A 26,965-nucleotide genomic window follows, 5' to 3' on the forward strand; every position below is an offset into this window, starting at 1 on the left:
CGATGAATGAGAGAGAAAGTGTGAAAGGGGGAGAAAGAGTTGGTGTGATAGGTCCTGTGTGGAGTTCTCAGCTCCACTCCACACAGGACCTATCATTACCAGATGTCACAGTGAGGGTGGCTGCCAACCGAGTCACTGCTTAATGCCTTAAACTCCAACTCTGCTTCTTTCTCTTCTTCTTTTTCCTTCTTTCTTCTTTTCTCTCTTTGCTCCCTCTCCCTGTCGCCCCTTTCCTGCACTCTCTCTCCCACTTTTTTTTCTTCCTCCCTTCTCGATTTCCAGCTGTTTTTGGAGCAAGCAGCAAGAAAGGGGGAAGTTCTCCACCAATTGTTTCGGTCCTGAGAGGAGCTTGGCGGTCGGACCCCTCCCTCCTTCTGTCTCTCTCCCCTCTCTCTCATCAGTGTCTCTTCCTCTCTCTGCCTCTCGCTCTCTCTCCTCCCCTTGTTGTGAAAGAGCACACCTGCTTGATCTTGGCTGCACGCGCTCCGAGTCCAATTACCCCATAGGCCCTCGCAGCCACTTCACAGTCTCATCCCCCCACTCGACTGGATTTTGGGAGTCAAGCTCATCTCGCCCACTCCTACAAGCTTTTCCTCGCTTCTACAGTGACCAGGTAGGTTAATCGTTTAACTTTCCTAGAGGCATGCGTATTAATGGGTGACATGTGGTTAGGAACAAGGAGTTATATTTCACTGTGGTTTAATTTTTTTAAGTGATAAAGTCTTGAGAGGATGGTTCAGTTTTTGCTGGATTGTGTAAATGCATGAATGACAAAGTATTATTCAAGCTTTCATTTTCACATCTTCTACAAATGATGCTATTTTATTTTATTTCATGAAATGGCTGCATGTCTTTTTTGGAGTTATATTTGTGCGTATATGTCGTTTTGGTCTAATGGGTTTGGGTATGTTTGATTTTACCTCTCTATAGCCTTTGTGTGTGTGTGTGTGTGTGCGTGTGTGTGTTGTGTATATTCCAGATTGGTTGGCAGGTCTTGTTCCCACAGCACTCCTGGTTTTGTGCTGAAAGACCTTAATCATTTCCAGTCCAATCTGCATACAGTTCAGTGAAAACAGCAGTGGCTGGGGAAGGGGGTGTGGTGGTGCTGTTGATGCTGGTACTTCTCTCCTCTGCCAAAAAAAAAAGAAAAAAGTTTTCTTTTGGTTAATCTCCAACGTATCCACCACTGAGTGCCATGTGATGTCCTCAGCAGTTTATACTTTCTACATGCAATTTGGACTTTTTGATTGTTGACATATTGATTGTTTGGATGTAACCCATATGGAACTGCATTCCTCAGGTTTCATCCCTGAGTGTGTTAGTTTTAGAAAAGACAAGAAAAACACTTTTGTTATGCTTCCATAAAGGCTTTGGGTTGAGTGAGGAGAAGGCAGCCAAGTTGATTTAGCTTCTACTTTAAGCTGTTTTCGTCTTTTTGTTGTAATTTGCTAACGTCAGTGGAAAAGATTATGATTTGTTACATTCATTTGTTTCTTTTCTTTCTTTGTTGAGCCTTTTCTCATTTCCTTTTCTCTCTCTTCCTTTCCTTCTATAATGGGAGTCTACAGGCTAATGAGGGGGAAAAACAACAATGAGGATTTCTTTGTGTTACTGAAAGTCAAGGGTTTGATTGGAAAAGCTGTTTCTTTCTGTTCCAGCAGTTCATTTGTAACTGCAACCAGATGGGTTTAACCCCAATCTCTTATCTGTCTGCTCTGAAGACCTGTTTCTTCTCAGTGGGAACCTTTTCTTTTCACGGTGGCACTGATTTCACAGAAGTTGAACAGGGCCCAAATTGCTATGGCCAACTTAAAGTGATAGGCTTTGAAGAGGAGATGAAAAAAGGGTTGTACCTGACAACACACAGTGCCATTAATCCTGTAATGGTACAGCTTCCTCTATCAAAGAGAGGTCTGAAGGCTTCCCGGCAAGCCACCACAGAGCTCTCAGCTAACTCATTACATCCTTTTTGCCAGGAGGGGAGAAAAAAAAAACTAATAAGGCTCAGCTGCACTGAGTCGCACTGGAATGGACTGGAGTGAAACTGAACAAGGGAAAAACAAAACAGAATGAAAAGTAGGATTCAGAACACAATAAGTGTTATAAGAGGCATAAGACCTGTAGTAAATATATTCAGTAAAAGGTGAGCAGACGTTTAACATTTAAACCAGAGATGAGTGAAAGGAAGGTTTGCAGGAGACAGTGCCTCTAGATTTGCACTCGGGGGCTGCATTTTTCCCATCTGGACTCCAACTCTGGGTCACAAAGAGCAGAAGAACAATAGAACTGAATGAAGCTCAGCTGTGAAGGCATTTCCCCCTCCTTACTCACTGGAATACCAGAAAGTTCCACGTCAGTCTTTCTGGCCAGTGTTTTAAGGGTCAGACAGAGAAAGAAAATGCCATAAGCTATAGGAGAGACGCCGGAGAAAGGAAGGGAAAAGCTTAAAATGGGAGGAGGAGATGGAAAGAGAAGAAAGGGAGAGAAGGTTGGGCAGTTCGTCCACGTCTGTGCAGCACAGACTGTTGATAATGGGACTGAGGTTGATGGCAGGCCAAGAGCTCTTCTCATGGAACAGCCGAAATGTGGTCAAACCACTCGTTGGCTTTCTCATGCTATGGCTCTCAATAAGCATGCTTAAGAGACTCCAAAATGCTCTTTCAGTAATAGTTATGGATCTGACACCTTCTTAGTTTTCTGCACACAGAAATTATGTTGATTGTAGCAGTCAAAAGGAGAGTCCTGGGCATTCTTGGAGCCAAAAACCTGCATGGATGGCTGTTTTCCAGACAAGCCTGATTTGGCTTAACTCCATTTACAAGAATGTTTTGGCCTTGCAATTGTTTGTTGGCTGTGCCTTTGCATATTTTAAGACGTATGTTCTCACTCCCAAAATCCCCTGATATAGCAGACATTTGCTGAAAATAATGACCAATGACTCCTCAGACCACTGCCAAAGGAAGAGTTCAAACGATCACAAATGTTTTACAATTTAACATTGTTATCGATCATCCATGTGTGTCTAAGCATATCTGTTTAAGCATCCATGTGGGAGGCAAGCTCACATTCATTTACTGTGAAGTTAAAAGGGTCACACGTGTTTTAAATGTCTTGTGACCTTGTAAATACCTTCCAGTGATTCATTGCGGACAGACCCAGCAGAGGCAGACACAGGCCTGTGGGGAGACGGGAGCTAATGGGCAGGGATGGAGGATGGGATAGTAGTTTATAGTTTCCTTCATTACATGTTTTGATTTTCTAAAATCAAGACTCGATGGTGCTTAATGCTGAATTTGAATGGAGGTTTGGTTGATATGGCCATTCCCCTGAAAACTGGTTGATTATCTCAGCTTGAAAGTTTCAATGGAAGACAGCGACAAAGAGGAGAAAGTGACAAAGCAAAGGAGGGAAAATTACTTTACTCCCTTATGCGAGCTCCGCTTCCTGTCTGGGAATCATTAGCAATGCTGGGGCCAGGGTTGGGGAAAGTGGAGGGAGGGCAGAGAGAGATGAAACAAAAGAGGGAGACAGGAAAACTGACAAGGATGCCGCTGCCACAGGAAATATCATCCTCTGTCCCGTATTTCTTGGTCAGACACGAGATGATGAATCTCAGGTTTCAGAGAAATCAGAAAAGATGGAGATGGTTGGTGTGCAACATACCACATGTCCTTTACTGGGATATGGTAGATTGTAAATCTAAAAACACAGACTAAAATTTCTCACAGCTATACTTTCATGTAAAATACTTCAACAACCATCCAAACGCTCAACATTACTTTTTTAGATTTAGTTTAAGAAATATTAATAAATGCATCCTCCTGCTGTTGGTCTAGAACGTAAGACCCTGGAGGCTGAAGGTCTAAAGGTGTGAAGTTCACCTTCCTCTTACCCTAGCCTAGCATGGACGAGGGTTTTTACAGTGACAGTTGTTCTTGCACAGCTCTGAAAAGCCCATTGTAGGAAACCAATTTTTGCCACATTTGCATTAATTAGTGTCAGTCCACTTCTTGTGAATAAAGTCTGTCCAATTTTCCCCTTGTAAACTGGCTTAGAGCCGTGTTACAGCGTGATACTGCCCATGTTCCTCAAATGAAGCCACACTGACCTGTTACATTATGGAACGAACTTTGGGGAGAATAGTTTAATGCAATTACGTTTTGTGGATGTATGTGCATTCATGCAAATGATTTGTACATTTTAGCATCAGCAAACGGTACAAATAGTATCCACATTAAAATACCAAAATCATTGTATCAGTTATGGAAAAACTCTCATTACATCACTGTGAAAATCTATAAAATGTTCATCTCATCAAGACATCAGTGTCTGATCACATTTTCTAAGCTGCAGGGCACAAAACCTGCATAACATCAAGGTTTGATATGATCACTAGGATTCCTCTGTGAACATGAAAATGATAGGTGAATGGCTTTTATCTCCTAACAGAAAGTTGTATCTTCTTTGAAAGGATTTGAAGTGCTGATATGTAGAGTTGGGAAGGTCTAGTCATGTTCCTGCATGCTTGTTGACAGCCCTCTGGGATTAGCATGCACACGCAGAAGTGTCTTGTTTGAGGCATCTGTGTTGTGCATTTGCTAGTTTCTTTGGTATGTATGTCTCAAGCAACCGTACAGGTCGCTCATATGACCCATAGGATCATCTCTGAATGCAGCTGGGGGTACCTTCTCTCAGTGCAGGTCACATCCTGCACGGTCTGTGGACAATCTCAGCAGACTGACAATAAAAGAGCCGATGCCTCAGGCACAGCAGGTTGTCTCATGCATCATCTTCAGAGGTTCATCCAAGCTGGGAAAGATGGGAAAAGCCTTGAAATGCACGTTTTTAAAAATGACTCCATTTGGCCCATAATTCGTTCTTCTTTTGAATTCAGAGTGACTCTGCTCACAGACAGACCTCGGCTGATGAAGCTATCATTTTACCACTGCTGGGCCTGATTATGACTCACAGTGTAGCAGTAATTCCAGTCCCTGCACTTATACTACTGCATTAAAAAACGATCACAGAGCTAATTTTGAAATCCCTCTCTCTTCTTCTTCTTCTTATAGCTTGTTGGACGCACATTAAAAACTGGCAAAATGGTTTATGGACAAAATGTGATAGATTGATGGCCGGATACATGGACGACTGTCTGAAATCCTGCATCAGTGCACATGTGCAGCTTAATGTCTGTGTGCTTGGGGCCATGGGTGAAAACAGGGAGATAAGGTTCACTAATCAGCAGTGACACTGTTATTTTTTGTGTACATTTCTGATTTTTTTTTAAACAGAGCTGGTACAGACTTTCAGCCTGCAAAAGGTGCCAGATATGAGTAGCTCATGACATCAGTACCACAGTTTGATAAAGTTGCTTACAAAAACTTTCCAGTGCTGAGTGAATGTATTATACAGTAAAACAAGGCAAATCTAGCCCACCCTGCCTAAACAGGATAAAATGACCCGTCAAAGGCATGTACAAACACTATTTGAACCAGTAGTGCTTTACATCACTAAATCATAAAAAGGCAGCATGATTCTCCTGCCAAGTCTGCAGACAAGATTTTCATTGGATTGAGCTTCCAGTTCCACTTAGATAAGAGAGCCTGACACGACCATTACTCAGTGTGTCGAAGACTGGAACAACGTGTCCTCTGGATCTATTGTATGTTCAGACCAGAGCTCACTATTTCAGCACCTCCCACTACAGGATATACTCCAACTGTTTTCAACTAAGACTAAATGGCCAAAGTTCTGCATCGTGTGATACAATTCAAGGCTCTAAGTGCCGACTTATGAAATCATGATTCTGAGAGTTTTTCAGGTTTTTCTGGTTCATAGCAACAGAGCAAGTGTAAAAAAGAAACATTAAGCAGAAGCAATATCCCATCCAACACTAGTCCCTCCTGAGTAGAAGTGATTTTAAGCTTGGCCATACTGTATGCAAGCACTGTAACCACTGGACTGAAGCCGTACAGTGTCAAAGCACTGGCTGTCTTGTGGAAAAGAAATATAATTGCTGCTTGTGTTGAGAGTCACTCTCGGCTTTCATCTCCATGACCTGACGTAACCCTAAAATGAATCTACAGTCACTACATCAGCATGTTTCTTTCATTTGCTTTTGTTCTCATTCTCACAGATGCAAAGCACTAAAGAACCTGGGGATTAAAAAAAAGATTTAAACTGTGCAACTATTGGTTTTTTCTCACATATACAGGATGTATCTATACAGCATAAAGGCACACATATAACATATAACATATGCATCTGCTTCAATCATAAACGTATTGCTCAAGTCACACCTCAAAACATGCAAATTCACATGCAAAGAACAGAAGTTAACAAAGATACAGCACACAAGCATCACTATACACCATATAGCCTGGAGTCACTTTCATTCTGACCATCTGATGGTTTGGGGTCATTTTCGTTATGATGGTCATGATGCTCAGGTCAAGGTCTGCTGCAGACCAGCTGCTCCCAAATCAGTTGTTAGCAGCTGCGGCTCAAATCTGCCCTCCAATTTCTGTGGCACCAAGAGGGTAGAAGTAACTTTTGGCTCTGTACATGACGAACTGATTGCTGGGTCTTCGAGATGTGTGTGTGTGTGTGTGTGTGTGTGTGTGTGTCTGTGTAAAAGGTCAGGGAGGGTATATGGATGTCTACAGTGTGTTTGTGTTTGAGTGTGGTGTGTATTTGTCCACTGGGTTGTGGTTGTGTTTAGAAATAGACGACTGCATAGGGAAGCTGGGTTCTCCCAGTGACTCTGGGTACTTTCTGCTCTGCTGTATTTAAAAGTACTTGGCAAACCCCTGATAGCTGTGATTAATTAATTTTGAACAGAAAATGTAGTACAGTGGTATACAGTGGCAGCCATGAAATGTCTCTTGATGGATCCCCTGTGTATTACTGTAAAGTTATTGCAGATGTTACTTATTTGGCAGCCATTGCTTTACTGTTGTAAAAGTAAATTACATAGTGACATTTCATTATGGGGTCTGGATGATTTTGAAGGATAAAATCTATGTGGGTTTAAATCAAAAGTACATCAGCATAGAAAGTATGTGAAAGCTACCTGTCAGATTGAAATGAAAGTTTTAAACATTTAGCTTCTGTTGTGCAGTAGTAAGACATTAAACATTAAGCTTTCTAGTGTATGAAAAAGATATTGTAGCCATATCACTATCATCAAAAGTAAAAAAATGTAAAGTTAAAATAAACTCATTTAGAACATAAAGCTCTAAATATCACTACTTATTGTTTGCATGCTATTTCAATATTGAGTCATTTGGCTTTGAACTGACCAGTCCTATCACCTTTCACCTTCTGCTCAAAACTAGTTATATATAGAAAATTAGTGTATTCAACCAGGTCGGTTTAAGTTTCTAGCCCCGGCCCTGCTCCTCTCACTCTTGCCCTTTGCCTCTTTAGACTAATCTTTTCTTCTTTTGTGAACTTTATATTGTTCTTTCTCTCTCATACAGTGCCCTTCTCTCTGCCTTTCAATCACTGCCACGCTTAAAATCTATAGTCTTCCCTTTCTTTGTCTGCTTTCCTTATGATTATAAGATTTAACCAAGATGAGATATGTAGAGTAATTTAAACACTAATCATAGACAGACTGTTTTCAAATGTACCCACCCAAACCTTTGAACTGTGTTCTTCTGTCCTCCAGGCTCCCTGAAAGCTGCATCATGAGATCGGCCTGTCTCTCTCTGCTCTTGGTCACTGCCTGTTGGGCTCTGCCCTTCTACCAGTCCGATTTCCTAGACATCCCAATGGAGGATGAGCCGGGGTCGGGTGTGACTGAAGCACCTCCAGATGAAGGCTTCCCGATCATGCCTGATGGACCTAAGTGCCCCTTCAGATGCCAGTGCCATCTGCGTGTGATCCAGTGCTCTGATCTTGGTAAGACAAGCCATCTGCCACTGGTGGTTCACATGGTTGTGTATAAACATCCATTTTCTATATCAGGGTGTTCTCTTCAGTGTTGTAGCTGGGATAGATCCTACCCCAGCATGCATTGGTTGATAGGCAGGTCACAGTAAGTGTGCCCAATAAGTGTATTTTTATGCTGTTGAATAAAAGACATCTTTATTAAGAATTTTGCTTATTTTAAAATGAAAACTATCCTGGAACCAAAAGTCAAAGTGAAATTGCCTGTTTTGCCCAAACCCTGAAGGTATTTAATTTCACAGTGATATAAAACAGATTAAAGCAACAAATCAGGATTGTTAAGAAAGTGGAAAGGCTGATTATTCCTGAGAAATACCCCAGTCATCAAAAACATTTGTACTGATGCTACATATTACATATATCCCCTAAAATGAACCAGTGTGACTTGATTTAAATTATAATGTTCGGACTAAGTTTAACAAACTCCTTGTTCACATTCATTTTCTTCGTTCGCTCTTCCATTTGGTATCGTGACCTGGATTCCAGACAAATGAGCTCACTGTAGTGGTTCAGATGCTGAGGTGAGGTGGGTGTTTACTTTTACTTGTATTGTGCTGAGTGACATTGGTGATTTTTAAGGGCAGAAAATGTCACAAAGTTTACGACTTCGGCCGTCTCCACCATCCACCCAAACTCACTGGGTCATTTGAGGGGTGAACTGTGTGTTATGTTACTGTCAAGTCCCCCAGAGAACATGACACCAGTGTTGCTACTTTAAACACTCACAGATGTTGAGTCTTATTCACTTCCTGGAAAATGACACTGCTTGCTCTTTTTGGACAAATAGTTTTTCTAAAAAACAGTGGAGATTACAGATGAGACTGAATGTAAATAGACTTACTCACCCAGACTACATTCAGCACAGTCACAACAGTTTACTCAGTTGTCATGTTTGGTGTTTGGAGCTTAAAAACTCAGTTTGTCCATTTTGATGTATGGCATATACAGCAGCTTGAGTCACTGAGAAAGTCCCTGAACTCATTTGTTCTTGTATATTACATAAGTAGTTGGGATTGCTCGCTTTTTGGCCCCGTTTTTGTTTGGAAAGGGAGGAGCTCACGGTTCAGGGAAACAGATGAAGGAGAGGGGGAGTGATCCAGATGGACAAAGGAGGATCAAATTAAAGAGAGGCAGAAAGACACAATCAGCTCATAGACACTTTTGTTTATCAAGCCTAAGAGGGCTACAAGTGAGAAGTCAATTAAAAGTAATGTTGCAGATTCCAGACCACAATTTCAGAAAGCGTGAAGAATAAACAGAGAATGCCACAGGCACAGACAATTGGAGAGAAAAGTAAAAGACTGGTTCCATTACATCAATCCTCCAGCCAGGGCCCCCGTCAGCACCAGAATTTTCCCCAGAGACATCGCTCCATGACTGGATTCCCAACTCCTGCATCAGCACTGTTGGCCCAGAGCCTCCATCTGTTCCCCAGACCTGCTGGCATCTGAGCAAACACAAACTCAGACACATGCAGGAATAAACGTATGTACATATTTGGACACACGTGCACAATGACCTGGACAGACACAAATTACCTGCTCACCATCCAAACTACCCTTCAGCTTTTGTAGATAAGATTTTCACCTGGCAGGGTGATAACTAAAATATTCAGGTGAGAGAATTTAATACACGGTTTAAATGAGTTGTGATTCCATTTGTTAGAAGGAGGATTTGCTAATTAAAACAACAGTGTTTTGTTCTTGGTTTGCAGTGTAATGTTAGAGTTTTACCCATACCACCTAATGTTACCATCAGTATCTACACACTCTGTGCAGTGAGTGTGTAAGGTTTACTGTATACTCACCTCTATCCACTCTCCCAAATCACCCACATCCATGAGGCGAACATAGACAAGGACTGGAAATGACATCAACACTGCCATTAATGCTTGGATATGCTGAAAATAGGTCCAAAGCAATTATCCCCGTAACTTAACTTCAAAATGCTGTAACTAATCGTGACTAGAACAGCGGGGGGGGGCAAGTCCCATTTCTCTTGTTGATTTCCTGCCAAGTGTCTATCAGCTGAAATGTGAGACACTGACCGAAACATGACATTCAAACTATTTATACCCACTAGTCAGTTCATGTCTTTGTCATCGTCACACTGATTAAATTGTTGAAGTTTGTTAGTGGTGCAGAACATTCGACAACTTGTTCCACTTTCTCATTGTGGTACAAGTATAAGAGAAGTTTTTTAAAACAAAGGAGTTATCTGTGTTCACTTTGATTTAAAAAAAAAAAAACATAAAAAATCTGATGAAAATTAATTTTGAAATAGTCGAAACAATGAACCAGTTTAACTGTTTCAAGTTTTTGTTCGGTGTTTAATCAGCAGCTCTTTGTTTTCATTCATTTCCTCCTAATTGTCCTAGAGGATTTCTCCTCTGTGTTTGTAACGAGAGATCCCAGTTTATATAAATTGTTGTGAAGTGTGTCATTTTGCAGCAGTAATAATACAGAGAACATAAAACCCAAACTCCGATTTTTTAAATAATATTTAATTTTGAAGCAGCGAAAAAGCTGAGAAAGTCTGACTGTTAAAGAAAAAACGAAAAAACAAATGTGTACAACAGAGGTATACCGTGTGGTGCTGCTGTAATGATGGTGGTGACTGCAAACAGCTGTGGTGGTTTTTGGGTCATCCACTGCTGACTTGGAAAAGCTGACAGAAAAGCAAGTCTAGCTGGAAGTAATGTTTGGGTGAACTGAACCGAAGTCGTCACAAGCTTTTAGTCAAAAAACTTGGTGGAGTGGAGACACAGAGTGTAAGCTTCTTTGTTAAACAGTTTATTCTACGTCTCTTCTTCTGAAATGTAAACTGCACATTATGAATCTCAGTGTGTTTTTTGTGTTACTACAGTCGCTTTAAATCGTACACCGTAACACCCAGCTGTCTTTGCTCCATTGTTTTAAAAAAAAAAACAGTCCAAACAGGTCTTCACTACACATTTCACTCCTCAGTCATCACGTGCCGTGCTAAAGTCCAAGGAAAAGAGTTTAGCGTGAGCTTAATGTCCAGGTATGCAGCTGCTTACTTACTCCAAAGGAAATTTGTTTTAAGGTCCATTTCCACCACGTGTGCCTTGAAGCACATGAAATAGTTATGTCCCTTTGGAAAGTCACCATAAAACCCAGTCTGCATGAGTCTCTATCACTGAGAGTTTGTGCAGCGTGCTCTGTTGACAAAGCAGACCTTGTTATTTATTGTTGCTGCTGTGAAGCCCATTAATGTCTTTTGCTTTTCCACGTTTGATCCTCTGTCTTCATGAGTGTGTGCACTCCATAACAGCTTCGAATAGCTTGACATACTTCTGCAAAACTCAAAGTTTAAGTTTAGGAAAAAACATACTCCAAAACTCATTTTCCATCATGCATCACTTTTATGTATTTACGTTGCTCATCCACATACAGTGCATGTAATTAACAGAGTCTGATGATTTGTCATTAGGTCTGAAGACAGTTCCTGGGGACATTCCAGATGACACCACTCTGCTGGACCTGCAGAACAACAAGATCACCGAGATCAAGGAGAATGACTTTAAGAACCTCAAAGGACTGCATGTAAGAGACCTTTGACTTCAATCTGCAGAGCTTCATGTCTGTGCAGTATTATAATGTTATGTAATCTGTTTTGTTATGTAACACTGACTGGAATCTGTCTTCAATATGAAACTGTGATGATCCCCATAGGAAACATCTTGGATTCAACCAGATTTTATTTGTGCTGATGCATCAAGCAGAAAAGTGTCAGAATGCTGACCAGGAAGAAGTCCTAACTATTTATTTGTCTGTGTACATGTACACGATGATGATGAGAACCATCTTTATTTTGCCAAAAACCCAAAACAAGTCACAGCTCAAAGCGTAAAATCCAGTTATTCACCATAAAATTCATCACCTTCCACACAGAATCTCTCTTCCGCCTTCCTGCTCCATCCATGACACTCTTCCCCTCGCACCTTTACCATCCACAAAGCAATAACAGTACTCCCCTGGTCACCAGCTGCACGGAAACTATTCACACACATGCCTTACAGCCTCTCACCGTCAAACTCCTGTAGCTTTCAACTTGTAATAAATACCTCTGTCTGCTGGCCAGAGCTGTTTCCACTGTAACGTAACCGGCCTCTCGAGGGTAATGGCCCACATACTTCACATTGACCTGTGTCTGCTTACACAAGAGTGGAAGGGCAGGAATAAGGTTCCTCTGAAAATGTGTTGGATTAGAACTCGGTCCTGCATTCTGACACTACAGCAACTACTGCTGAGCTCAAAATGTCTTGCTTTTGTAGAAACTCATTTGGGAAGTGGAGATTTTTCACTGTCCTGTGAATCTTTCTGAGTGGAAGGTGAAACAGTGAAGGCCACTGAGGTATAAAATTTAAATTCTAGAACACTAGGGATCCAAACAGTGATGTGAATTTAAACCAGAACAGATTGGATTTGAAAACACATGTAAACTAATACCACTAGTTTATGTCTCCAATTCACTGCTGTGCTTTTTATGCCAGGATGAATTCCTTCAATTCGTGTTTTTTTTGCTGTGGTTTCACTAAACCAAAATGTTGTGGACATAGTGATGAAAGGTCCACTATACCATGCAGAAAGAAAACAATTGATATTTTCCACTCATTTCTCCTCTCCTATGGTATTCTTCATTGTAGGCTCTGATCCTAGTGAACAACAAAATCACCATCATCCATCCCAAGGCCCTTAGCCCTCTGACCAAGCTCCAGCGCCTCTACCTGTCTAAGAACTTCCTAAAGGACATGCCTGCAAACATGCCCAAGAGTCTGCAGGAGCTACGCATCCACGAGAACGAGATCACTAAGATCAAAAAGGCCTCCTTCCAGGGCATGGCCAATGTCATTGTCATGGGTATGAAATCAAAAATATTTATTTGGATAGTACAAGCCGTTTGAAGAGGTATGAAAGTTTACATTGTACAGTTTCACTTCTGAAACTTCCTGTTCTGCAAATTGAACATCTCGGTCTGTCACTGCCAAATGTGGATCCAGTCACTTAAAATGCAAAAGGTTTAGAATCTGGTGTGGAAAATGGCTGCTCTGCAAACACAAGCTATTCTCTTGACTTTGTTTACTCATGACACAGTTCTATGTTCCTGTGACACACCAGGGCAGGAATCAGCTTCATAAATGTTCTGTCTCGTCTTCTTACTTTCTGTGGTCTGTTGTTTTTCATTCATTTTTTTTCAGAGCTCGGCTCCAACCCTCTGAAGAGCGCAGGAGTTGAGGCCGGTGCTTTCTCTGACCTGAAGAGGGTTTCTTACATTCGCATTGCAGACACTAACATCACAGAGATCCCCAAAGGTCCAATGCTGATATTTATTCCTACAAATAATTCATAAATTAGTGGATTTGGCTTCATTTTGGTTTTACACTAAGTCACCACTTAGTTCTTGACAGTAGGGCTTCTCTTGTGTGTTGCCAGGTCTGCCCAGCTCTCTCTCTGAGCTTCACCTGGATGGAAACAAGATCACCAAGGTGACCGCTGACACCCTCAAGGGCCTGAAGACCCTGGCTAAGTAAACACAGTTCTCTCTTTTCGACACTGCTCCATATTACACGTATGATTAGCTACAACTTAAAACTAAACTACATAATGGAACTGTTAAACTCACAGTCTGCATTCTTGTGCTTTTATTCTTTGCTTTAACATGTACTAGCTCTATCTGGAGGGCTACATGTAGCTTTCATGGTACAGTTCATGTGCTCTACTGAATATCAAATCCTAAGATTGAACCAGTAGTTTTAGGATCATCAAAATTACTGGTTTGCTCCCAAAATTGGATGTGCTGTGTTTTAAGATCGCTGCTCAGATTGGATGAAATACAGCATATCAAAGAACGAGACAAAGAAGACTTTGATGAGTAAAATATGATAATTGGGAATTATTTTTATTTTTCTGTTTTCTCATAATCAAGTAATTGTGCTGGGAAAGTAATTTTCTTAATGACTGTGTACATTTTTCTGTATTTTTATGTCCTCAGCCCTCTTGTCTTTTTTTTAATTCCATTGGCTAATGATCATTTTGGCAGCAGGAGACAAACAACTGACATCACTCTCATGGTTTCCCCACTCATGCATTTCTGCTCTTGTCCTCCTTGCTCTTCTACACATCCCCTTGTTGTTTCTGTCGGCAGACTGGGTCTGAGCTACAACGAGATCAGCTCTGTGGAAAATGGCACACTGGCTAACGCTCCCCACCTGCGAGAGCTCCACCTCGACAACAACGCTCTCACCAGCGTTCCTCCTGGCCTGTCCGACCATAAGTACATCCAGGTACATACTGCTTTCATTAACATTAATTACAAAGCCATCACTGTGATTTTAATCCAGCCGTGAAAACACAAGGAACCTTGTTATTGCAAACATTTAGTTCCAGCCAGTGAACTCTGCCTAAGTAGCACAGCTATGTTCCTAATTTCCTCCTGGTGTGTTCATACACAGCTTCTTCTCTCTGATCTAACCCGAACTGTAAAAGTTTACTTTGTTAGCTTTTTGCATTTACTTTGTTTAGGTTCACACTGCTCAATTACAAGTCAACCAAGGATTCCATAACAAAAGTCATATGGATTCAGTTAGTTTGTTTCTTGAACTGAGTGTTGGTAGTCTGTCATACTGTAATGGTGCAGATTTTGGCAGCAGGATGAGTGTAAACAGACCTGACTCCAGAGCCTTTAAATTTCCTTTGGCTTTAGTTTATTTCATTCATCTTCTCTGCACCAGAAAGTGGTGGATCAGTCCAATCACTGTAAATGGGTTACAGCAAAAGACAAAAGGCACCAAGTGAGGTGTTTGCTGTGTCACGTTTCCATGATCTTTTTCACAAGTTTCATCCTTTGCCTTGACTCTTTTTTCTTTAGGTGTAGTTTTGTGTTTTTGGAGTCAGGTGGCTCTGGAATCTGTAATTAGCTTTATTGTCAGTCCCTATAGCTTTGTGGCACTTTTCCTCTTTTTGCATGATATTGCTGCTCTTTTTATCTGCTTCTATTTTATGCATCAAACAGCATAAACTCTTTGTTATTTGTTGACTTTGTTTGTTCGTGCAGAGAACATTCTGCAGGGAAAAAATGTACTTGGATTTCGTGAGCTGTTATTAGTCATTTAATGACTTGTTATTATCTTCTTTATCCACTTTATTTTGGAAAAACGAAATTATTGCCATCTATGTCCTAGTCGGTGACCACAGGTTGTCATTATTTAAATCCTTTCTGTAGGTGGTCTACCTCCATGCCAACAAGATTGCTGCTGTGGGAACAGAAGACTTCTGTCCTCCTGGCTTCAACACCAAGAAGGCCATGTACTCTGGCATCAGCCTCTTCAGCAACCCTGTGCCTTATTGGGAAGTTCAACCCATCACCTTCCGCTGCGTCTTTGACCGCTCCGCCATCCAGCTCGGCAACTACAGGAAGAAGTAGAGCATCTTGCACGACTCTGCGAGGAAGTGTGTGTTTGTAAATGAGTGTGCGAAAGTTTTGTAAGCGTGCGTGTGATCCCCTCCCCCACTGACCCCCTACCAACGCTGCATCCCCACAGATGAAGTTGTCATTAATCCACACACTCATTTCAAAACCTTAGTGAACATGGACCTCAAACACATCAATCTCATTATTTAGCTTCAAGGGTGGTGCAACAGTAGTACACACAGCTTACAGAAAACACCAGCATACGACGGTGATGCGCTCTCACATCATTAATAGGACCAGTTAAGCAAGCATTAACATTACAAATATGTTCTTACATTCATGCTGTAACATAATATTGTTTATATATTGTGCAATTCAGTGTGTGGACAAATTGAAATTCAGAAGTGAACCCTAACCAAAAAGAGTTAAAATCTCACTGTTATAAATCCCAGTTTTCCTCCAGTTAGCCAATGTATGAATTATTAGAAAGCTGGCTGTAGAGCAGGCAGCAAGAGGTGAACTTGTGTTTTACAATACCTTTAACAACTGGTATACCAGAATGTACTAGATATTACCTGTGTAGTAGGAATAGCATTCAGAGTGTAACATTAGCACACTGCTCTCTATGAAAAAACCCTGAGTTTCTATTTGTATTGTACTCAATCCAAGTAGAGATAAAAGCAAGCGAGACTTCTATTGCATTGTGCTTTCTTGTGCTTACTTCAATGCCGATTTAGCTGTGGTGTGTTTACCTTCATTACAGTCCATCCCCCGTTCCTCTGCTAGTGTATGTTGTTCCATAAAGAAACAGGTGAAAATAGCTCCTAAAAAACATAGAATAAACAACATGTTTAAAACAGAAGCCATTCCCAAAGATTTATATGCATGCTCTTATTTTTTCCTTCCAGCCTAAATGTGGTGCTTTCTGCAATGTCTTTTTAACGCGTGTTTGTATTTCTCTCCATGTTTCCCTGTCCTTTATTTCTTTCTTTTTTCAAGCACGAGACAAATTAGAGGGTGTAAGTGGGCAGATACACCCACAGCTGCCATGTTGGTGTGTTGTATGTATAGACGCTGTATATAAATTCTGTATAAAAACCTTGCACCATTTAAAAACACAAGCATTTGCCATAGCTCAGACTTAATATATCAGCAACAAAGGTGTTCCTCTTTTTTTCCGGAGCAGGGGCTCCAGCTAAGGTGTCCTGAACAAAATAAAAATACTAATGGAAAAAGTAGCAGTTTTTGATGATGAAATGACCAGAATTTGCATTATTATCAGTGATATGAATGGATATTTGTGCTCCCAGTCAAACACTACAGCAGAAATGCAAAAAGGGCTTCCTGGTGAATAAGGTCAAGTGGATTCACAGGTAAAATGTACTGAGAAACAGGTGAAAAACCTTTACAGACACGCACACACAAGAAACACACACATCACGTGAAAAGTGTCTCATCTTACCAGGTCATTACAGCTGCATTTTGAAATAAAACACTTAAAACAAGTCTAGATTTGACTATATTTCAGCTTCATGGGCACATGTCATCAATCTGTATCAAACACTCTCTGAATAAAGCACTGCTTGCATGTCACCTGGTAACACTAAATCATATTCTAGATACTGCAACATATCACCAAAACTGTACTGTCAGAGAGTAAATGTGGGTCAAATTCTTCTTCTTTGTCCAAGAAATAAGTATTAGTCTTGCTGGAATAGGTGGCTCTTCACTACTTTTTTGGCTTTAATTAAAACAGCATTCTAAATTAAATCAGTCACAGTGTCCTAATATAAAGTTTTACAACCTGTGTTAAAAAATAAAAAAATATCATCAGTGGATGACGTACAGTATGTAAAGTACAAGTGCAGTTTCGCATCTATTTTCTATATTCACTGATCCTGTGCAGGGTCTAGAGGTTGGAGTTATTCCCAGCATACACTGGCCAAGAGTGTGTGCACAATCTTGACAGGTCATCAGTCCATCACAGGACATATATGTATCTATATATCTATATATACAAACAGACAACACATTCAGTTTAGAGTCTCCAATCCACTGTGTCTGTGGTTTGTGGGAAGAAACCAGAGCTCCCTGAAGAAATCACTGAGACACGGAGAACATGCAGACTTCACACAGGCCAGCAGGTTTGCTAACACACCTTGTTGCAACAATGTGAGTCACCGAGCTTTCATACAACCACATTCAGGTCCCATGGTGAGAACAGAGGTGGATTAATTTGCCTTTAGCTGGCGCTGCAGTCTCCAATTCATATTGATGGGTTTTGTGGCCAGAGGAAGACAAATATTTGCTCAAGGACCATTTCTGGCCAGTGATTTACAGTCCCGCAGTCATTTAAAAGGCTATTAAATGAGAATATTTATGGAATGGGAATATTTAGGTTAAAGAAAAAAGACATGGAGCTTCCTGTAGTTGCTGATACTCCAGCCTCAGAGGCAGGTTAGTCAGCATCTGATGATCAATATTTATAAAACTTAGACTTTCCAACTTTGTCTTTTTATACATTAATTTCACACAGGAGTGACAAATGTCAATAACATGCTATCTGATAAAGATATAAAGTGTGCTAGGCAGCACATCTATTATGTAATCCCAAGTTAGTGTATTCTTTTTATATGTCAGATGGCCTAGTAATAAAAGTTGTCACTGTTTCATTCACTTATAAATAATTAAGTAGCAAATATGAAAATTGACTACAGAAAAACAGTAGAAACAAGAACTTTTAGGAGCTTTGACTGTCTCTGATGGGACTTAGGTCTTCTTTTTCTTTCAAAAAACACTAGTGTTCATCTGGACACCTCAGACTGGATTCAGCACGGCAACATTAATGTACTTCAAACTGTTGCCCCCCTGTGGTGATTATGAGTACAGCACTTTATGTTTTCTGTCTGTTTCTGCCTGAAACACACACACACACACACACACACAAGCACACTGCAACTTGATCTCCTTAGCAGACATCTATCTTCTAGACTATAGGCACTTAGAGTTATTGCTTTAGGCCTGTTGCCAATATTTGCATGTGTTGGTGCATGCAAGTTGAGATGTGTGTATATGTGTCTTGTAGGGTTGTGCTTCAGAAGATGCAGGAAACTTTCAGAAAAAAAAAAACACATTTCCACCACTTAAAATCAGAGCCTACATATACGTGTCTTAGCAAAGAGTAGGGAGATCCTGCTGTAAACAGGTTTATACAGATGATTATTTTGATCTGTAAATCCTCACGTTAATCATATGGCATCCACACACAAACACATGGCATTATACCATCCTGACTACCTTCAATATAAAGCTAAGCTCCTAAAATCAAATCCTATCAACACCGGTGATGTTTTAAGCCCCGTTATTACTGTGCATGAGACATTTTTAAATTATAATTGGTGTAATTTACACTATATCCCTTAATTATGGATTATATTAAAATTCTCAGGTGTTTGTGCTATGCAAGTAGGAGACAGATTTAGACCTAAAGGAACAGACGTGTGTTGTGTTAAGCAGATCTTGTCTGATTTTAGTGCTGGTTCAGTCTTGCAGCACATGTAAGCCCACGAGAGTTAAGGTGAGAGAATCACTTGGCCTGCCTGGAGATGAGTCTCCTTGCTTTAAGCGCAGTGCTTACCGCACGGCCACATGGTAGGAACAGAAGGTGGTGTCTAGGTACTGTCTGAGATTTTATTAGAAGCTTCTGTGTATCCATGCCAAAAGTCCAAGAATATCCCAGTTTGCTAATACACTTGCTTGGATCTTCATCTGTGTTCATCGGTGGATGCATTTGAGTTGTAAGGTTTCTTTTATCACTCATGTACTCATATTTTTGTATCTATGAATGGGTCTGTGTGTGACATCAATAAGAAAAACGCAGTCAGGGAAAGTTTGTATTACAGTTTAATGTGTCACAGCCCACACTATCAACAGTTTTCACAGGGACTGGATGTGGATTGTCTCTGCAACTAAACTCAGTTAACTTCCATTATATTGGTGAAATTTCAGACACTCATACTTCAAATTGAAAACTGGAAACTCCCTGCAATAAAACATTCAAGCAGGAAAAAATACACTTGGTCACTGTCTCATACTTGGTCAGTGTGAGACAGTGTCTGAAAGTGGATTTTTTAAGCCAAAAGTGTGAGACTTTCCAACTCTGCAATGTTGAAAGAAAGTGAGCTGGGGTCCAGCAGGGTGCTGTTTGAATGTCAGGAGGTCCAGCCCAATTTAACACTGGTGTAGATGGAAGTGTGTTTTTTTTGTGTTGCACAGAACCAGAGGAAGTGCAAATCATTTTAGAAAGAAACTAACTCAATAGTATTTTGGAAGATGTAGTATGATTACACTGCCAGGTGGTTCTGCTTCTGGTTTGGCCAGAATCAGAATATCAGAAAGCTGACTCATGGATCACCTGGATAGGAACTTTCACAAATCTTGGTCTAGAGTACTAAGCACACAACCTCCTTTTGTAGCATGGCAGGACTTTATTATGGACTTTATACAGTTTACTCTACTGAAATTCATCAGCCTTTTGGACAAGTTGGAGATGACCAACTGATTTAGTAGAGGGGATTACAATAATTTAAGCGAGAGACAACCTGTTTAATAACGGGAGCATAGAGCTGCAGAGAAGTAGAGAAAATCAGTGTGGTACTTGCAAAGGATCTGACATGCAGATCCTGAGGATCTAGAGTCAGGCACTGAAGAACAGAAAACTGCAGCATGCAATTAGTCTGAAATTAAAATGTTCTGAACAGCCACATGTTTTTACACCATCTGAAGTAAGCAAGAGTCATCTGCACATTTAGTTCTCTAAATGGGACTTGTTAAAAAATAAAATTAGAGAAAATAACCTCCCTTATTCTTTCAGAAAGTGCAGACTTACACACGCAACTGTTTAGAGGAGATAACCACAGCAAGAGTCTTGTTATTCTATACACCACATGGTTTCTATCCCACATATACTATGAAAGCAAACACCACTAAAGAAATCCAAACAATTTCTGTACAATTCATGATTTTTTAATCAAGTATAATTCATCACCTGTCATTACTACAGGGGAATTACGTAACTTTTAGTTAAGTACAACATATTAGGAAAACAGTGCAGACAGTCAATGTCTGCCATCTGGTCCAGTGGAAAGGATATGAGAGCATAAGGCACACATCAACACATTCGAGGAGACAAAGCACAGTGACTAAGCAAATTGACAAAATGTCTGTTTTCCAGCCTCCACTCTACAAACAGTCTGGAACAGCTTAAGTCTGGGTTCACACAAAAAAAAAAACCCACTGCCAGTAACACAGGCAAAACACTTCGGCCTCAAAGAAAGAAACATTTTGTGCAGATTGTTGCTAAAAGCCACAAAAGCGAACAGAAAGCACTTTGTAAGGAGTTTTGTCCATTCTTGTCCTAAAACGTTTTTGATCATTTCCACACACAAACCAGTCATTCCTTCCTTTGACTTAATCATTCGCATGCCCAGATTAGCATTAGATGCCTTCATATTAACAACAGAAGTCACTGCAGCAGAACTAACTTCTAGCAGTACGTGCTGTGTAAGGTAGATACCACACAGGTCCTATGTGTTATGAAGCAGCCAGCCTTACAGAGGGGTGAGGGAATCAGGCTAAAAAGGAAGATTAACTAGCCCTGACCAGCAGCAGGTCCGGCTCATTAAATGCAATGAAACACTAGCCCTCTGCCATTTTGCATTCAGCAGGTAGCTTTTTACTGCATAAAGGCTTTGATATTCAAAAGCACAGCCTTGTTTTTCCTAAATGTAGAGGACATCAATTCAGCACAAACACATTATGGCAGCTCTCAGTGTCCCACAGTTCACTGTGCACAAGTCAGTTATTCAATGGAGAGTGCAAGCAATGCTCATGGCCTTTTAAAATGAGAGAATATCACATCACTATTTCATATCAGGTGTTTGTGTCAAAATAGCAGATATGCAGAAACTCTGGTTCTAGACTTTATCCACGGTTCTAAATAACAGACTTTGCTGTTTGTTCTTTCCGTTCAAACTCCACTCTGCCTCAACTCTATTAGTGTATGTAGGTTTATATTAATGTGAGAGGCCATAACAATGAAAGAACTCACAGTCCTGCAACACAGAAGGATTTTGATTCTATACAATAACTGATGTAACAGCATGAATTCTGCAAAAATACAACATTTCTGAGAAACATAATTATGTCATAATAAGGCAGGTCTAGGTTTTTTAGCTCTATGGGAGTGGGCTGTAATTTCATTGAAATGCATGATTTAGAGGGTTTTATGAACCTGCAGAACCAAGCAAGGACAAAACCATTTTCAAAGAGCAGTGGAATTCCTCAAAAGTCTGCAAAATCAGTTATCTGGTGTAGGAGGGGGAAAAAATGGAAAAACGAGCACAGGCATTTATCTTATGTATCCTGAGAAATCAGATATCCTGAGTTAGAATGTGAGGAATGAAACTTTTCCACACAGGAGAAATGTGTCCAAGATGGTGTCTAAGGATGGTATGTGAATAGAGTAACAGACTGCACTGCGACCAATTAAATCCAGGCGTCAGTTCCCAGCATGCTCTGACAGCATGATGGGCGCCCACCAACAAATGGGAGAAACATTTGGACATTTTATCCCTCACCCCCACCCCCTTCCCTCACTAAAACAACACCCTGGTTCATTTTATCCATTTGTCTCACGACTTGTAAACTGTAGAGAGGGATGATTGTACGACTGTAAAGGACATGGAAGAAACATGCCCAGAAGCAGAAAAATATGGGGGGTGCAAGAAGCAAAGTAGAACCAGCAAAAACATGTGGAATCAATTTGAGGTGCTTTAACCTACCTTCCTCTCCTTACAATGCCATGCCTTTGGTCCAAAACACAGGAGAAAAAACGATTATGCAAGTCTTTTCTGGCCATCTCATAACCTTTTTGTCAGATTTTCCAAAGCTTTATTCACAGCTCAATAAGTACAGCTGAATTTGTTCTTCTTCATAACCAAAGTCTGGGTTAAATGGCTGCCAGAGATCATTTTCACATTTTTTCCACACATAGCTTCTCCTACTCTTCAGATTTTTCCATGCACAGTCTACCTAACTCCAAGTTTAGTTTGACTTGCAGACACTTTGGGTTGGTTGTCTGGAGGACAACTACCAGGATGAAAAAGAAGTGGTTGGTTTGAAAAAATGATAAATGAGGGCGAATGAGGAGGCTAATAAAACACCACTATTCTTTTGTTATGATTTAATAGTTTGTGCACCTGCTGTTGGTTAGTTAACTGTAGTTTTTGGATGAAACTCTTAAAGACATGTATACTGATGACATCTTTATTTCATGAGACGACCTGACTCTGCTGAGGAAGCCTCCTCCTCCTCCTTTTTTCCCCTCTCTCCATCTGCCCCCCCCTCTCTCTCTCCTCCCCTCTCTCCTTCTTCCCTTCTGTGTTTTCCTCCAGAGACGTCCAGTTTTTGAACACCACACTGTTCTTACCCACTGGCCCTCCACCCCACGCACACACAGAGAGAGAAGCACAGGTAAGCTTGCATATGGAGGCATGGATTTGTGATTTCCTGTTTGATTATTCCTCTTTATCCCTGTTTTCCGGATGGGATTATCAGCTGTCACTGCTAGGCTTCTGGGTATGGGCTACTGCAAAGACGTGCATAGAAGAATAGAAAAAGGGTAGAAGTTTTATAATGTGCTTCTTGGAATAAGACAAGAAACAGTAGTGCATCAGCCTAGCTCTTACATGTTTATAAGGCTCTAAGGTGATTTTCAGAACTGTTTCATAGATTTTGGTGACTTTAGACCTTGGAAAATCATCTGTTGCATTTGGATCTTGTGTGTTTCTGCATTTTTCATGGGTCTGGAATTAGTCATTCTGGTTTTGCATTGTCTGCAGGACTGATTCTTTACAGTAATGGTCCTAACCTAGTTTTAAATGTGCTTTTAGTTTCTTATTTTATGCATCGTTGTTTGCAAATCTAACAAAAATCACTATCACTTTTTGGTGTGTAATATTTCTTCATGTATATTATTGGAACATCTGCATTGCATTATTGCCCCTAGATCTGGTTTATGTAGGACTCCATCAAGCTGCTAAATGAAGTGGTGCTGGAAGCAGATTGCCTTGGTTCAAGCTGCAGCTGTAATGATGCAGCTCAACAGATAATTAAATCGGAGACTCTAGGACTCAGTAGTCTCCAATCGGCTGACATGAACTCTTGACCGATTGTATAATATTGTGGCGAGTGGGTGTGGTGGTAGAGCTACAGTGTGTGTCAGGGGTGGGACTGATGTCTTTTAAGCATCACAGTTTAGAAGTTTGTTCATATTCAAATGTATTCATTTACTTCTTTCTATTGAATATGTGTTGGAATTGTAAATGATGTGAAGATGAACTCATATTATCAAAATACCCTCTTTTTCGAAACTTGATTCAATGAAACAAAGTGCATTGTCATTCTGTTATGAGTTTACAGTTGTTGTTACTGTTGGTCATTCTAACCTTTCGATTGTTTCCTGCCTCCTCTTCCCTGTTGCCTGGACCCGCTCCAGAAGTCATGTCTCCTCTCCGTGTACCCTTATTGGCCATACTGGTCAGCATGGCCCTGTGCCAGTATTATGACTACGACTACCAGCCTGTTCCCATGCTAGGACCTTCAGGGCCCAACTGTAATCAAGAATGCGAGTGCCCAATCAACTTCCCCAGCGCCATGTATTGTGACAGCCGCAATCTCAAGTTTGTTCCTATAGTCCCAACAGGGATCAAGTACCTGTACCTCCAGAACAACCAGATTGACGAGATCAAGGCAGGAGTGTTCGATAATGTTACTGCTGAACTTCGCTGGCTCATACTTGACAACAATCAGATCACCAACGCTAAGATAGCAAAGGGCACAATCGACAAACTCACAGGCCTGGAGAAGCTGTACTTCAGCCACAACAACCTCACAGAGCCAGTCATCCCTCCCTCAAAGGCCCTTGAGGAGCTGAGGATAATGAGCAACAAGTTATCCAAGTTCCCCTCTGGACTCTTGACTGACAAAGAAAATTTAACCTCCATCAACCTTCAGCACAATCAGCTAACATCTGATGGCATTTCAGGGGCATTCAAAGGGCCAAAGAAGCTGCTGTCCCTGGACGTGAGCCACAACAAGCTGAAGAAGCTGCCAACCGGACTCCCCATTTCACTGGAAATCCTCTATGCTGACTACAACGACATTGACAGTGTTGGATCAGGATTCTTGAACAAGCTTCCCTCACTGCAGTATCTAAGGATCTCCCATAACAAGTTGGTGGACTCTGGGATCCCTGCTGGAGTGTTCAACGTGTCGTCGCTGGTTGAGCTGGACCTGTCTTTCAACAAGCTGCAGTCCATCCCTGAGATCAACGAGCACCTGGAGCAACTCTACCTTCAGGCCAACGAGATCAACAGTGAGTGACAAACACCAGCCTTTACTAACATTTTAACCCTAACCTTTTTTTTAAAAAAAATGAAGTAATAAATAAAACATGTGTGAATACCTGAGGTCGTCCAAATATGTTGAATGCATTTCTTTCCTCAAAGAAACATTTGCAAAGTTGACTTTTGCATATTTTAAATTGTGCATTATCTACAGGACTTCCATGGTAACTTGCTTGGAGTCTTCTTTTACTCCCTTTGTGCCTTATCACCACCACCACCTGTCGTTGTGCATGTGCGTGTAAAAACATGACTGGGAGCTACAAACATTGTTGTGTAGAGAAACTAGTGGTCCAAAACTCCAAATGGTACCTTTAACCCCCAGCCTAAAGTGGCTGGAAGATCTAAATAAATTAGTATTTTTCTACCAACTTCCGTAACTTTCTGTCCATTTTTGATTCTCTGTAGAGATTGACCTGGCAAGTTTCTGCAAGTTGACTGGACCCCTCAACTATTCCCGTCTGAAGCATCTGCGCCTTGACGCCAACAACGTCACACACAGCAGCATGCCCCCTGACTCCTCCAACTGCCTGCGCCAAGCTTCGGATATCATGTTTGAATAAGGACCTCCTGCAAATCTGTGGCCTTTCCATGACCCCCCTCCCACTATCATGATACAGCTCAGCTCAACCTCTTGTGGATTTAAATGTCATAATATCCCTCCTTTTAAAGTGCTGATGTGTACCTGCACTTCTGACTATAATGCAAATCTGGGGTATTATAATGGCATCTTCAATTAAAAATTTATCCTGAACAAATCTAAAGCTGGGCTATGCAATACGATTTTTTCAGATTGTGTCAAAATATTTGTTTCTTTATATTTACAGAAATGAAATAATCTTCAAATTTATGAAATAAAGATATAGGCAAAAATAGATTAAAAAAAATAAGAAAAGCATAAATAACTAAAAATTCTATGAATAAAAATGAAATGCTTTGATTAAAAACACACATTACACATTCCAAACTTTGATTATATTGAATGTAGATGCAATGGAGTAAACAATGACTAAGGTTCTTCATTGTATCGCTTCAGTTATAGTCATTTTGTTGTCTGTCTTGTATGTTCCACTGTTTAGCATGTATTATATAATGTGGGTATAATAGTGAATCCATTGCTGTGCAAAGGAGACTGCATACTTGGTGTGTAATGTCTATGTGAGCAATGATGATCAAATTGTAAAATAGCAGTTACAGTGCAATCAGACTTTCAGTATCTTGGTTGAACCTTATTTACTCATCATTTACTACTTTGAATTCACAGAAGAGATGCCTTGTTGAAAATAGCCTGATGTCCCACTGACATTTGCGAAATAATATCTGTTGTCTTTAGGGAAATAAATTCCCAGTTTATTACAGGAAGCCCAGTGTAAGCAGGACTTCATGTTTCGTCAGACTTTTGCATTAAAAATTGGAATAAATTACATAGAAGACACTGAAAGTAAATCATTCTCATACTGAATTTCTCTTGTTCAGAAACTCACAACTCAAATTGTTTATTTGCGTTACTTGATTCCTAGCTGTCTGTTGTCATGCACATTGCTGATTTGTATACTGTACATTTGCATTACTTGCATGCGTTCAATGGTACCATTCTTTGATAATAAACTACAGCTTTTGCAGTTAAGGTGCGCTGATTGTTACGTTGTTGTTTACCATGACTGATAGATGCTTTTTATCAATACAAAGTCGACTTGGCAGTAGTGTCGTGTTTACTGAAGTTATGTTATTTGAATTTCACATTTTGTTTAGGTTTATTTTGACATTTTATCGTGGTCTCATTTGTGGCCTTTGACTCAGTAACTGCTCTTGAATTTACTGTGAGGAAACCAAATACAGCTGAATAAACTATGTTTCCAACATATTTGAATGCTATCACTTTTTAAGCCTGATGTAATTCATTTCTAGTAAGAAAAACAAACTTTAAAATTACATTTCTGCACCTCTCTTGGACAAGAAGTCTTATAATTAGTTTATTGGTAGTAAATCATATATATATATATATATATATATATATATATATATATATATATATATATATATATATTTAATTAGCCGCTAATAGAGAGGAACTTTGGGGGTTCCCAGATTGTAAAAAAAATACATTTGTCTAG

General features: G+C 40.4%; 2 protein-coding genes across 4 annotated transcripts; both read left to right on the forward strand.

Annotated features, from left to right (window-relative positions):
* Window positions 1-205: 205 nt before the first annotated feature.
* dcn (decorin) lies at window positions 206-16,892 on the forward strand. 2 transcript variants are annotated; one of them, XM_026326865.2, is made up of 8 exons: window positions 206-613; window positions 7,673-7,905; window positions 11,407-11,519; window positions 12,623-12,836; window positions 13,175-13,288; window positions 13,410-13,503; window positions 14,122-14,260; window positions 15,199-15,399. In XM_026326865.2, the coding sequence occupies exons 2-8, from the start codon at window positions 7,692-7,694 to the stop codon at window positions 15,397-15,399; spliced, it is 1,089 nt and encodes a 362-aa protein (XP_026182650.1). In that variant the 5' UTR covers window positions 206-613; window positions 7,673-7,691. The 2 variants fall into 2 exon arrangements, with proteins under 2 accessions (XP_026182650.1, XP_026182651.1); XM_026326866.1 differs by lacking the exon at window positions 206-613 and having other exon boundaries at window positions 7,692-7,905; window positions 15,199-16,892.
* A 5,880-nt stretch (window positions 16,893-22,772) lies between these two features.
* Window positions 22,773-26,478, forward strand: lum (lumican). 2 transcript variants are annotated; one of them, XM_026327443.1, is made up of 3 exons: window positions 22,773-22,920; window positions 23,945-24,823; window positions 25,260-26,478. In XM_026327443.1, the coding sequence occupies exons 2-3, from the start codon at window positions 23,950-23,952 to the stop codon at window positions 25,412-25,414; spliced, it is 1,029 nt and encodes a 342-aa protein (XP_026183228.1). In that variant the 5' UTR covers window positions 22,773-22,920; window positions 23,945-23,949; the 3' UTR covers window positions 25,415-26,478. The 2 variants fall into 2 exon arrangements, with proteins under 2 accessions (XP_026183228.1, XP_026183230.1); XM_026327445.1 differs by having other exon boundaries at window positions 22,799-22,920; window positions 23,948-24,823.
* Window positions 26,479-26,965: the final 487 nt, after the last annotated feature.

This window comes from Mastacembelus armatus, chromosome 23, assembly GCF_900324485.2.
Source record: "Mastacembelus armatus chromosome 23, fMasArm1.2, whole genome shotgun sequence".
In the NCBI taxonomy this organism is placed as follows: Eukaryota; Metazoa; Chordata; class Actinopteri; order Synbranchiformes; family Mastacembelidae; genus Mastacembelus; species Mastacembelus armatus.

Excerpts from the sequence above, each read along its gene's own strand:
- dcn (XM_026326865.2), top strand. The coding sequence starts at position 7,692 with ATGAGATCGGCCTGTCTCTCTCTGCTCTTGGTCACTGCCTGTTGGGCT. Across the intron at positions 12,837-13,174 it reads GGCCAATGTCATTGTCATGG|AGCTCGGCTCCAACCCTCTG; the intron begins GTATGAAATCAA and ends ATTTTTTTTCAG. Across the intron at positions 14,261-15,198 it reads CCGACCATAAGTACATCCAG|GTGGTCTACCTCCATGCCAA; the intron begins GTACATACTGCT and ends TCCTTTCTGTAG.
- lum (XM_026327443.1), top strand. The coding sequence starts at position 23,950 with ATGTCTCCTCTCCGTGTACCCTTATTGGCCATACTGGTCAGCATGGCC. Across the intron at positions 24,824-25,259 it reads TCAGGCCAACGAGATCAACA|AGATTGACCTGGCAAGTTTC; the intron begins GTGAGTGACAAA and ends GATTCTCTGTAG.